Source organism: Poecilia reticulata, chromosome 10 (genome assembly GCF_904066995.2).
Source record: "Poecilia reticulata chromosome 10, P_reticulata-male-v2, whole genome shotgun sequence".
NCBI classification, from domain to species: Eukaryota; Metazoa; Chordata; class Actinopteri; order Cyprinodontiformes; family Poeciliidae; genus Poecilia; species Poecilia reticulata.
Window position 1 is genome coordinate 16,411,211 of NC_088839.1, and position 14,221 is coordinate 16,425,431.

The 14,221-nt window shown below is 38.2% G+C and overlaps 1 protein-coding gene across 1 annotated transcript in view; it reads right to left on the reverse strand.

Moving 5' to 3' along the window:
• Nucleotides 1–14,221, reverse strand: part of spock1 (SPARC (osteonectin), cwcv and kazal like domains proteoglycan 1) — a 117,004-nt gene that overhangs the window by 6,427 nt on the left and 96,356 nt on the right. The window contains exons 7-9 of the mRNA XM_081611400.1: nt 12,180–12,300; nt 610–729; nt 44–265 (exon numbers count right to left, since the gene is read on the reverse strand). Of these exons, the coding sequence (XP_081467526.1) occupies nt 44–265; nt 610–729; nt 12,180–12,300 (463 nt within the window). The remainder of the gene's footprint in view (nt 1–43; nt 266–609; nt 730–12,179; nt 12,301–14,221) is intronic.

Here is a 14,221-nt window from a genome sequence, read left to right on the forward strand (position 1 = left end):
GTGTGAACTTTCAAGTCAACATGTTATCGCTCCCCTCATTTACCTTCAGGCTTCTGGAAACAGTAGCACCACTCGTTGTTGGACAGCTTGCCATCCTTAAAGGAGTCGCAGGAGTTGAAGAGAGGTTTCATGCACAGCTCATACTTGTCTAAATAGATGGCATTCAGCTCCGATTGGTCCAGCAGCAGGTCGAAGTTCATGTCGAGCTTGTTGAACATCCAGCCCAGCGAGTCCTTACAAATGGGTAATATGCTGGTGTCAAAATCTGGAGGAGGAGGAAACAAAAGAATTAACAATTGGAAGTACAAAACTACGTCTGGATCATTTCTTTTTATGAGCAGCAAAGCGAGATCCGAGCCGAAAGCAAGCGTTGACAGTGACGGGGCTGAGATGTGTTAAGACATGCTGACATAACAGGGAACACAGCAGGGTCACTGTCAGCATCAACATCATCTCTCGTGTGTTGAAGGGGCCTCCATGTGTGTGTGTGTGTGTGGGGGGGGGGTGCGTGTGTGTGTGTGTGTGTGTGTGTGCTTGTCAGAAATAGTTGATACATTTATGCACAAAGAGAGAGAAAAAAATATCACAGAGGGGAAGGAAAGCGCTCACGTCCGGCGGTGGAGTCAAAACTGTCAGAGGATTTGAGGTCTCTGTTGGCGTCAAGGTGTAGGACTCCAAACCAGTCCTTCAGTCTGGCAGCCAGACTGTGGAGCTCTGCGTCTGAGCAGCCTGCACACAAAACCACATAAAAGCACCAAATAATGAGAAGGAATGCAGTCACTCTTGCTGCTGCTATCACTGCAGAAAATAACTTATCGTTACTCACTGCTTATCAGAGATTCACTTTATGAATGTTTTCCTTCTTTTGTTTATTCTCCCCGAGCAAACACAGAGGGCTGATAACACACACTAAGCTTCTGCTATCTCCCGACTGTTAGACATACAAATTCGGCAGCTATTTTGTTGTTTGCTTGTCTGCTTTTATTTCCACCCATTTGGAGTTGAACCCCCCCTGATCAAATAAATGATTTTATGGGAAACCCAGTTGAACACAGACGTAACACGGATTTATTTGAAATTCGTTTCCTCTCGGCTCAAAAAAAAAAAAAAAATAAATAAATAAATAAATGGCAATCTTTCAGTGGTGGTTGCATTTTTGTAGATAAATGCGTGTCTGTACATTTATCCTAGATCTCACTCCTCCGTGCAACAGTAAAGACGGCTGCGGCAGCAGGGCCATGCATGTTGATGTTTCTGTTCATCATTCTACCCACACGGAGCGCCAGCAGAACCATGTATTTAATGACATCTCTGATAACAAAATATAAACAAACAACTAAATAAAAACCCTGGTTGTTTCAGTTAGACTGACAAAGTCTGCCTACAAATCAAGCAGAGTCTGCCTTGTTTTTCCTGTCTTCTTTCTCCTTATCCTGCGTGTGATTGACAGATTTTTTTCGACTCGCTCTTTTTTTCTTTTTAGAGCTTGATAGATGAGTCCAAAGGGCAGACTCATTCTCCAGCTGGAACAGAGCCTGCCAGTCTAATCTCTGAAAGTTTGTCATGCCGTACAGTGCAAAGGGGGAAGAGGGGTCGGGATCTGAGTTTTCTATCAAAAAACCCTCGATACACACTGAAGGTTTATTTTCATACGGATGGCTTTTGTCGCTTGTTTTACAATTCAGAACATCTCTACTCGGCCCACCCGAGTTGATACTTTCTTTTTTACCTGCAATTACAGCTGCAAGTCTTTTGTAGTGTGGTGACTCTTCAGCTATTCACAATTAGGGATTGAACAGTTTGGCTACTGTCTTTGCAAACAATCTTAATGCAAATCCAATCTGGTCCTCTTTAAACTTTCTATTTAAAAAAAGGAAAACAAAAACAAAAAACACATGCCTCTTTTCCTCCTACTTAACAGTCACACTTTCCCTTGTATTGATCTATCAACTAAATTTCCAATAACATGCATTCATGTTTATGGTTGAAATGTTATAATGTGGAATATTGTTTAAAAAGTTTAGATGTATGAACACTTTTTTGCGAGACACCCTACATATGAGGTTCATGCATGCTGTTCACACACACAGACCAAAAGAACAGAATCAAAACGTCTTCAGAAGGACATCGAAGAAAACTACAGCACACAAACATGCCAAGAAAACATAAAAAAAGTTATACTAAGAACTTTACTCATTATGTATATGGACTTTCTTTTCCTGTTGGGTCCTACTTCTTGTCCTATTTTTAAGTTGTGCCCTGCATATTCACAGACGGAGACACACACTGTATTTCTCAGTAATAGTTTGAGCCTCTGCAAGACAGTTTCCATAAAACAGCGAAGGCCCGAGGTAACAGACAGGAGCTGCATCAGAGGACAGATAACATTTATCTCCCAGGCGCTCAGAGTGACATTACCTCTGGAATTACAAGGTGGGCTCTCTGTGCAAGTTTGAGTATTATAATCCTTCAAGAACATCCAGATAAAATTTTCTATTTCACAGTTTATGTCTTTATATATCAATGTATTTACTTCCGTACTATAGAGCAGAGGACAAAACGGCAAACAAGAATTCAAAAAATTATTTCTAAAACCAAACCCATTTAATGGTTTGTTTTTTTTATCTCCACATCATTACATCAAAACCAGTTTGTACTTCTAGTTCTTCATTTTTAAGGCCTGCCAAATCCCCTCTGGTGAATGTTCCTATCTTCTTTCCTACTTTTTATTTCATCAGTTCTGCAAGTTTCATTTATCACACCCGGTGCACAACCTTATTTCTTTTTTTGGACCTAGAAAACCACTTTGATAATTCTCACTCTTATGTTTCTCTTACCTTCATTACTTTGAGAGATTTATTTCCCCACTTCTCTTCAAACATCCCCAACTGATGGGAACTTGAGAGTTTCTTCTTTTTAGTGTTTTGAGTAAATTCTCTTGGACTTCAGACTTTGTTCTCTGAGTGTCTGAATATTTTTTCCAGGGAGGTTTGACATTTCAGTCTGAGAAATAAGCTTTAAAAGTTCCCCCTTTATTTGACGCTAAGCATGTTTTTCAGTTAAAATCACTAATGCATCAAGAAAAGTTAATGCATTTAATACTCCGTACATCTTAATTATCTAATTTAGAAAATAATTAATTTTCTTTTGGCTGCTCTTTTGTTTTAATTTAAGCCACTTCTCCAAACCATCGGAAGCTTAAGATTTTCCATCTTGCTTAGCAGTTTTACATTTGTTTTATATTTGATTCAAAGAGATATACAGTATAGTATGGAAAATGAGTTCCACGGCATTTTTAAAATGTTTCAAATGATACCATCACTATGTAATTTGTTAAATTGATATGTTTCTCAAAGTTATTCCAAGTGTTTCCTGATTTTATCCATCACAGGAGGCTTCTTGTATGATACCTTGGTCATGATAAACCTTTCCATAGGACTAAACTGACTGATACAAATAATTTTACATTATTTCTACCATTATTACGATTTCATCTCACAAAGGCATTATCTGAAACAAGACTCGGAATCTAATATGGTGCAGGAAAGCATTGATCAGCTATGAACATGGAACATAAACAAGCTGAACTAGTGTGAATTTCTGATCAGTTCACCATGGCAACCACCAGCAGCAGCACCAGCAATGACTCTGCTGCGGTAGATATCCAAAGGTGATGAAACAGTGTTAAAAGATTATACCCAGCTGTAGGAAAACAAAAGATTTTCTGATCTCTGTTTACCTTTGTTGTTTCTATCAGTTTAAGTGTTAATCCTCAGAAATCTGCAACAAAGTGAGGAACCAAAGAAGAAGAATAGAAAGCAGCCAGAAATCTTCTCTTAAAGCTGCAGTCGTTAACGTTTAAAGTCAATCTTTAAAATGTTGATGACGTGGGTTAAAAGCTCAAGTCCAAAAGTGGTCTCGCTGTTGTTGAAAAACACATTTTGTTTCGTCAACTTCCAAGGCAAGTCGAAGCTGTCAAAGTTGTACTTGAATTCTATGAAATGCATTCTGTATGTATGCAAACACTTCTGTGGCCGTAGGTGAAAAGCAGCTGCCTCATTCAAAAAAGACATTTTGTGGGAACTGCAGCTCTAAATCACATATAAAACACTCATTTCATAACTTGGACTGATCTTCTATCCTCCTCTCTTATCACCACACATGTGAATGCACTCTCTTTTATGTCTACAAACTGGGATCCATAAGAAATGGGATGGGCTGGAGGGGTTTGCATCTTGCCAATCCATGAAATTCTGGACTATTTTGAGAGGCTGAACCGGTTTCAGTTGCTTTTTTATGCTGATAAACAGGTCAGACTGACAAACTACAGCAGCCAAAATTGCATCATCCCTAGTCGCATCAATCATTTAAATATTAAACTTTGTGGAAGTTTTTTTTTTTGCAGTTCAGTTATCCAGACTCTGTATCTCTACAAATGTGTGCCTGCTTCAAACAACACCATTCAAAACACCATCAGGAGACAGGCCTTGAATTTGTCAGCGGCGTTTTTGTCATGTAACTTTGTAATCAACAAAGTTTGGAATAGAAAAGACAGAGTTGCTCTACTCCAAATAGAAAAAGTGGGCGGTAATCACCTTGAGACTTCAGTTGTCTGATAAGATCAAAATGAAAGGTAGGGAGGGAGATCAGATGATAGGACGCAGAGATACAGGATGACACTTCTTAACAAGGTAACAGAGGGAGAAAGAAAAACGAACTGCAAAAGTCAGGTAGATATGAAGAGGAAAGAAGGTCAGATTCATTAAAAAGATACAAGGGTATGTCTGATTTTTTTTTTTTTTCTGTGCCCGAAGCTATCAACCTCCCAGAGCAATCCCACAGGCAGTGAGTTAAGGTTAGTCCAGATAATGATCAGTAATAGACTCTGTGCTCGGTCTCAGAGACAGGTAGAGATAAATATGATAGGGACAGAGGAAAGCCCGTTAAAAGTTTCAACCTTTAAAAGGATCCTGTTTTTCCACCTTTTTCCACATCAGAACACATTGCACATGTGGGTTAAGGATTCGTGCGACAGCAATTAAATTCTTATTACAATCTAAGAGAATTGTGTAGCATATGTCAGAGGATTGCAGGATATTTAGAAAAGAGACAAGTCTGCTAAAAAGTTCAGTTTTAGCTCTGTTTGGTTTAAGCCTAAATAAACAGCAAAACACAAGATTTAATGTTTAAAAGTGCAACAAAATCAGGTTATAGCTCACTATAACCTGATTTTATACCTACTATACTAGTTTATACCTACTAGCTGATGAACCCACTATCTCAGTTTCAGCCTCCTTAGCAACGCTCATATGAGTTTGAACACGTCGACACTGACAAGAACCAAACATTTAACCTTCATTCATGGTTAGGAGGTGTTGGGTTCAGTGGCGCCTGGTGATTAAGGCAGACTTCAGAAGAAGCAGCTTACTATCATTTTACAAGTGAGAAAGCCTTTACTGTTTTTAATGCCTGCTTTGAGCAGAAGATGTCACTTGGCTCAGAACTACCTACATAGATTTAAAAGTAATTTCAGAGTGCATTATTATGCAAAAGAGCAGCTTGATGCATCAGTGTAAATGGGTGAAGCTGCACAAGGGCCAGGTAAATTTCTCTGGCCAATGATTGGTGCATACAGGAACTCCTTTGATCAACATTAGCTGGTAGCTGGAACATGACGAGGGAGACATGTTACCATGTTAAAGAAAGAACCTCCATGATTCCTCTTCCTCTTGGATTCAGAGTTGTTAAGTTATCTGTAGTTATGAACATATTCTCAACGATAGAAAAAAATGCATCGTTGAGGCATAAGAAAAGAGATAAGAAGCTCCTCTGGTATGATTTTATCCAATAACTGTTTACAATGCACTGAGTTACCATTCATTTTGTCTGTGTTTTAATGATCTGTGGTTTATGTTGGATGAGAGTTGAATAAAAAGTGTCTCAAACATTTCAATATAAAGTTTCCTACCATTTTTTCCAAGACAAAAAACAATCTTTCTAAACTAAATGTTTTGATTCTTGATTTAAAGTCAAGCATCCCAAGGCCTGAAAATGGTCCCCTGGCCACAGTTTGGACATCCCTGGTATAAAGTATCAGTAGCTCACCATTTTGAGGGGAATAAAAATTGTCACCCGTGTCAACGTGTCAAATGTTTGCTTACTTTATTTGTGATTTCCGATGAAACGTTTATTCTCATTAACATTCAGCATCAGTTTTTGATGAGAGCGATGCAGCTCAGCCCTCAGGGTGGCATGGCATAGGAGATGCAAAAAGCCTCAAGACGAAAATAGAAAGTCATCTGTCTTTTGAACCCCACCAAGTTTTCTCCTGAGGACATGTAGAGAGAATTAGGAACGGATACCCCAATTTGTTGGGTAGAGTGTAAGAATATATCGGTACTTCAGCGTCATAATCAACGGCTAATGATGCAAATCTGATTTGCAGGTTCTAATTCAATTAAATTACAGGGCATGTTTGAGGGAGGCTGGCTTGCATTTGATCAGCTAATTATAAGCCTAACACACTAATGTTGGTCAACGCTGAACTGCAATACTCTACAATAAACAGAGATTCTGCAAAACATAACTTGAAATCTATCAAATCTTTATTGTGCCAAAAAACATTTCCGAAACCAACAAAGCTCAATTGAATCATATTTGGTCTTCTTCTGGGCAGTGTGTGAATGTGTGTGTGTGGATCACTCAGGGGAAATTATACACAGAAGGATAGGCTCACCCAGGGCATCACTCACACAATGACCTACGCTGTTAGTGTGGTATTAGGTTAAATATGTTATTAGGTTGTGTAATAAGTATGAGAAAAACAGCTCCTTTCAGCAAAACTAACTCAGAGAGCTTATATCCAATGCTGGATAATGCTTTAAAATCTATTCATTATGAATATTAACAGGGGGGCTGCAGCAATAAGAAATTCAGCCATTTTCCCTCCATCCTGATTGATTTGTTTGACGTTTAAAAAAAAACCAGGATCATTCTTGTAATTCATACTTTGTTTAGGTAAATGAGCAACATTCCACTATATATTTTTTTTCAGAATAATTAAAATACTTCTGCAGTGTTTTGTGCTGAGCTTATCAAAACATCAGAGTTACTCAAGTGTCTCTTATGGGTTTATAATTTGTTGTCGCCTCAGCAACAGCGACTAAAGAACTTCTAGTTTTACAAATAAAGCCTTAACTGAGCACTGGATATGAGATACGTCACAAATGCCTGGTTAGCTTGAACGTTGACATAATTAATTTCTTTTTTTCACCTTGTGAAAATTAAAGCTCGAAATACATTATGTTCTCAGTGAACCTTAAAATAAAAGAAAGGTAATGTTTAAACAATCAATTTCTTGTTTTTTTTTTGTTTTTTTTTTACAAAACAAACTGACAATTTTATTGTGAGCTGACAAAGAATTAAGATTTAGGAAAAATAAGATTTTATAAAGAGCAACTTTCAGTGGTATTTACAGTTTTTTGGAAAGTAATGAAAAATACAAGACAGGCTTTTCATTACTTGTGATGAAGTGTTTCAAAAATAATTTTAAGCACGCAATTAACTATTACAGCAAGCTCATGATTTATTGTTTTGAAGGTAATGTCTCAGAGTCCTGAGTGGGGGTGCATGAAGGGACGGGATGCATCACCACATCCTATCTTTAATCGAAGTACAAATGGGCTAGCCATCACTGAAGTCACTGTGATGGTATCATAGTGTTGTGAAAGGAACTTCTAGAGAGTCATATTTCCTTAGATGTTTTTGTTGCTGAAAATTTAGCAGTTTCTTATTTTTCCAATTTTGTAACACACCATTGCAAAATAATGCCCTGCATTTGCGTAGCTCTCTATTAAGTCCGAGGAACTCCAAAGACTACAATCAGCAATTCACCCATTTATACACCGTTAGCGATAAGCTGCATTGCAGCCACAGCTGCCCAGGAGCAGACTGGCAGAAGCGAGGCTGATATTTAATTACTGCCAACATATCCTCTGAGCAAGAAGGATGAAGTATGATTGAATGAGACGACCAGAGCGGGAACCGACAACCTTCCTCCTGATCCACTGTTACACAATAAAAATAAATAAATAAGAGTACAAAACCAGAAAAAGCTGACTTTTTAAAACACACCAAAACTGATCTTCAATGTCTCTCCACACTGCTAAGAGCTCAAAAAAAATTTCTACACAATTGGCATGTGTTGGTAGAGCACAGGAAGTGTGGAGGCAGAAAAGAGGACAGCACAGTCTGTAATCGTGTGTACTCCCTGTGGGGCCGGGAGGCAGACATTCCAGAAAAAAAGAAAAAAAAATCTAATTTAGTTAGCGGATTTATTCCGTTCAGGCTCCAACAGGTCTCTTTGATTTTTCTTGCGATGCCTTTGCTTCACAGAAGCTGACACAAAATGAAGTATTTGCCCTTTAAAAAAAATTCACTGACCATAATCAGCACAGACATGGGATTTTCACCTGCTGAATCTCTGTGTGCCAGCTTGAGTCAGTGTTTTACATGGAAAAGTGTTGATGTTTGCTGTGACAGCAGTGCTGCAGCAGGGGAGATGACAGATCAAATTACATCTCAGTGCCATGGTGACAATTCACTAACCTTTGCTGACAGCCACAAAAAGAAAACAGCTGAAGTGGATTTCAAACACACACATTCATGATTCATACATACATTCAGCTTACAAATATGGTGCAACGTTTGACATCCGTCAAAATTCTCAGCTTCAGGCACAATTTGGGTTTTTCCAGTGCAAAAGTGGAAAGGTTACGCTTTAAATTAGTTTAATTGAAGAACGAATAGCAGCTTGATCAACTAGAAAAGCTCAGAAATAATCTCAAACAAAGGCAACAAGCTGCAAAGTAAAAGAACCACAAACCTGAAGCTAAAGTAAACTAACCACAGAGGTCAAGAAGTAAAATAACACTTGTTATGAATGGAAACATTCCCAAAGAGGTTTAACAAAAACCTGTCTGAAATTATTATGTCTGAAAATAAATGTTCTGCATTGTTAAATCCTTACTACCTGAATTTATTTAAGAAAATGTTGTTTTTCTCTTCTATTAAATGAAATGTCATAGTGATAGTAGAATCTGTAACATTTATTAGTCCACAGAATAGATATAAATTAAAGTGATTGGTAAATCCTGATGGTTGGATGTTTTTTTTTCACAACTAAGAAACCAGTGCAAAATGAAATGTTCACAAGTGTAAATGAATTAAAGAACAGTGAGACAAATAATAATAATAATAATAATAATAATAATAATAATAATAATAATAATAATAATTTTTTTTATCTGAGACAGTATTTTGCTGCTGCCATTTCTGCAGTGCTCCAATTTTTTTAAATGCTGATTTTAAACCAACACCAAAAAAAAAAAAAAAAACCCAGACAACAAGCTGATATAACTGATTAGTATATAAAACCCTAACTCTTGAGAAATAGTTACATTTAGTCTGATTAATTAGTGAATTCAACTGATTTTGCCAATCCTACCTTATTAATGAGTATGTAACAAAGTTTGTCCCAGCACCCTCTGCAGCAGCAGTGAATTGCCTGATTGAGTACCAATTTCACAGTTCTTCTGTAAACCCAGAGCCGAAGCTGTGGGTGTGAGTTAGTGTGCACCAGTCTTATCAAATTCATTCACCAAAAAGGCTTATTCTGCTCACGCGATGAACACATTTGTAACTATTAAATTCTCAAGAATATTAATAATGTATTCAGTGAAATTTCTGGCCTTGTCAGGAACATTTTATAAATCCAGTAAAGTTGAGTGGAGGGAGAGTGGAGGGGCTACAACACTGAATGTGTTTTAAACACTTTGTTTCTTTCCATGTTGTGTATCAAGTATATCAGACTCAATAATCACATGGATGGCAGATAAATTAAGATTTCAGGGATCCAATCCTCTATCACATCTGACAAGAGAGGGTTGTATAGGTTGCCCAGTGAGGCTTGACTCATGGTTTCTAAAACCTGCACACGACCAATTGATTTTACTGATGTAGCAAGTGTAAAATATTGAATAAAATATTCTGCTACATGACTGGCTTTATTTTCACTCTTACATTTAACTTTATGACACGCAAAATTACAAGTGGATAGCCCACATTGTCTCCAAGTGTATTCTGGGTTAAACTTGTTACCAGCCGTTCACCAACGTCATCAGTCACTTGGCAACAGATGGCAAACTAGCCAGAGCATTTTTATGGACAAAGTTAACATGAGTGGAGCTCCATGGATCGGGAAAGTGAAAAGAATGGAAAAAAGAGGAAGGAAAAGCCAAAAACTGGACGCATATTTTATTAGTCGTCTTGGAGATGAACTGGACTTTTTTGTTGGCAGCAATTCAGGCCCGCCAAAACTGCAGACACAGCCAGGAAAGCCAGGATAGTTACAGTTAGCAATTTGAGCTTTATTATTTGGATATAAAGGGCCCGGTCATTAGTCCTGACCCCAGCCCAACGCCGACTTGTTCCGCTAGTGGTTACTACAATCCCTCCACTAAACACAAGGCATCGTTGTGAACTTGTTTTTACACCTTTGGCAGCAAATCTGCAGCAGTTTTTAATCGCAATTGTTTAAAGGAAAGCCACTGATATTTAGTACAACCTCCAGCGCAATTATTCTAAAACACTGCACTTTACTTTTTGCATATTTTTCCATCATTTTTTTATTTTTGCAGGATGTGAATGTCCAGGAATGAACAGCACTGAATGAAATATGACAGGTAAGAGGTGTTTGGTTTCAAAAATAGGTTTCTGAATCTAAATGTGCAGGTGGGATATTTGTGGCTCTGCTGCAAAGGTTCAAATCCAGCTGCAACCTGTGGCTATCAGTAAACCCGGAGGATTGATTGCACATATCACACGACAACAATCATTTAACTGTTTCCATGGGAATGCAGTGTGACGCATAGAGAAATTTTTCTTCACTTACTGCTATCCCCATCTGTTTACCATTTTGCCTTGTTGATCTAATGTGAAACTGAAAAATCTCTGCCACCTCCAAGTGTACAAACTTTCGAACCTGCTGTCTGGTAGATAGTTTGAGGACCGTCTGTTCTGAAAAGTGTAGAAAGAGTTAGCAAGAAATAAATAAATAAATAAAGCATCAGAATTTGGAACATAAAAAAGAGGCTGTAATCAAGGATTTAAGAGGTAAAAAAAAAAAGTCTAATCATTCGCTACTATTTATTAATAGTAGCAAATAGACTTTTGTTTCTCCTGACAAAAACACTGTTTACCCCAAGAACCATGCTCTCAGTAAACTGAACACATAATTATAGTTTAATCTGAACAAAAACAGGTGGAAATTAATGTGACAGAAGTCAAGCAGGTAAAACACTTTTCTACAACAGCATCAATCCTCGTTCTCTCCATCATTCAGGCTTAAACTCGATGTAAGACAAATTCAGTACTGCCCTTAATTAGGAGACAATTTCAGTTTGCATTAAAATGTGTGTGATGAACCTTGGCACCGACATAAACACCCCCTAATCTGAGGCTGATTAGAGTAGATCTGTGAGGGAAGGCTGGGACAGACGGACGGACGGACGGACAAACAGATATTTACAACAAATTCAGTAACACCACCTCCCCACCTCGCTGCTCAAGATAAAGGAAGCCTGTAAAAATAACAATCCATCCTTTTCGGCGCTGCTTTCTTTTAGATTGCATTTCTCCACCACAATCCCTCCATCCATCTGCCGAAATCCCATTTTCATGACAAACAATAAGACACACACACTCACTCCATCACCAATTCCTGCAGCTGTCACGTAATGGGGGGGGCTGTGGGGGCTTGAGATGCGAGAGGGAGAAAATAACACAAGTAAAGGGAAGGATGACAGGGGAGGGGAAAGAAAAGGAAAACACTGAGAATCACCAATGAGTTTGAAGAACCAAAAGGAGCTTCACTGGATGGCGAGTGAGTCACAATGGTGAGGTTTTGGTCCTCAAAGTGACTTGGAAAAAGATAAATCTTCTTCAGACATCCCTTTGTCTCTTTACCCCCGATTTCCTACAACGTCCTGAATAATCTACATGCTATGTTCAAAGCACTCGTTAAATCACATGCAGAGACAAAGGACAGACACGGAAATGCTTAATTGACCTACTTATTTCTCTAACCAGATGAAAGTCGGCCAGGGAGGCGCTGTACTTACCAGCCTTCTCTGTGTTATGTGATGGTCTGCTGAACTCCTGGCCAGGTAAGCAAGGACACTGTCCATCACATTTAACCGAGATCGTCTTCGCAGACAAGCAGCTTTGAAACTCCAATTTGCACTGGAAGGACAACAAAATAGCAAACATTTCTATTAATCCCAGAAGATTAAAGCAACCTTGTGATATAAAGACATCTGACTCAGCTACTGAACAAAAATGATGGGAGATTATACAAATATATATATATATATATATATTATTCCTGTGGAAAATAATGTGACAGGAAAGATCTCTTTCCAAACACTATGTCGGATCCAGGGAACATTCAGTCCTACATCACTTTTTAACCAAATAGGGTACATATAAATAACAATATCAATATGTGGAGCAGGAAGGCTACTTGTGCTATTAAATGGCAGTGTATGCCATGTCTGTGAACATGACCGTGATAAACGCATACAAGTTCATCTAATGCAAATGTAATTCTAATTGCTTCGAAATTTTCAAACTCTAGTCTCGAAAGCGAAACATAAACGTATCTTTCAAAAAAAAAAAAAAAAAAAAAACTGGAAATGGCAAAACCCCGCGATAAATAGATAATTTATTGAACATTTGTGAAGCAGTTTTTAAACTTCTTAGCATGTGAATATTTAATAATCCAGCAGTATGTGAGAAGTTCCAAAAATCAATATTAAGAAAACAGTCAGGAAAAAAAAAAAACATAAATAAATCTTTGAATGATTAGAACAAAATTCTGACACTGATAAAAAAATAAATACAGTGAATTCTGGAGAGCTCTTTTACCAGGGACAACTATTCACAAAAACTAAACATATCTGACTTACAAGATAGCAAACACTTAAACGTCAAATTTTTGGAGTTGTGCTGATTATGGGGAATATTTGCTACGTCAGGGAAAGTCATTTATCTTCGATGAACAGATGTGTCCATTAGTCAGCCATGTAGACACACCCGCAGACACAGAGATGCCCAGTGACATTTTATAATTTATTGCAGTACAAATCTAATGCAAAGAAAGAGGAAAAGATTGAGCACTTCTGAATGTAATTTAACAGTACAAATCTTATTTCAGGTAAGCGGAGGGAAAGAAATTGTTTGGACATGTTGAAGAAAAAAAAAATCCAATTACAAGACCATTCCAAAAGGAATAATGAAAAATGAAATGAGTTATGTAAATTCTGTTTGCAAGATGATGACGAGGAGATCTGTAGGTGTGAGACCATGACTGTGCATGAACCTCCATGCGCATATCGCGCCTTGGCGTTATCATGCACACACTCTCATTTCTAATGTTCTAATTTTAGATCCATCTTTTTCCTCCCTGCCACCTCTTTGATATCACTGCTAATGTTGCTTAATGAAATTTGTTGACAAAGGAGCCGTGCTTTATTCGGCTTCCAACATATTGAATTAGCTATCGGGAAGAGGAGGAGGAGGGAGACTGAGAAGCAGTGAGAAAGTCCTGGAAATGGATGACCTCCTCTAATCATTGTCAGCACACAGACAGGCCCCATGAATCTTTATGTTTGTCTTTCTCCACAGGTTAATGTGGTTTTGATGAAAGAGTATTTTAACACCTAATGTGGTTGGAAAGAAAAAAAAAGAGAAAAAAGAGAGAAGGAAAAAAAAATGAAGGGGATAGGAAAAAAGATGATTTAGGAGGAGGGAAGTAATGGATTTAACTGAAGCCTCTCAGGAGATAAGAGCGCCGTCCTTTTAATAGGATATAGAGTGTGCATGAGAGTGTGTGGTTGTGACAAAGGATGCATGTAATGTAATAATAAAACATGAATAAGCTCGAGACCAGCAGCTCAACGGTGAACAGAGTTTAAGTTGGACCACAGGGACTCATCACTCCACCAGCCAGCTGAACCCTCCACCTGAAATTGCCGCAGAGAGCAGAGGGATTTCCCAGACCTCCTGCCTTTGTTGCTTCTCTTGTTTCTCCTTTAGCACTCCTCCTCCTTCTACTGAACACACTCTCGGCTCTCAGGCAGACAGGTCATTACGGAGGTGCACT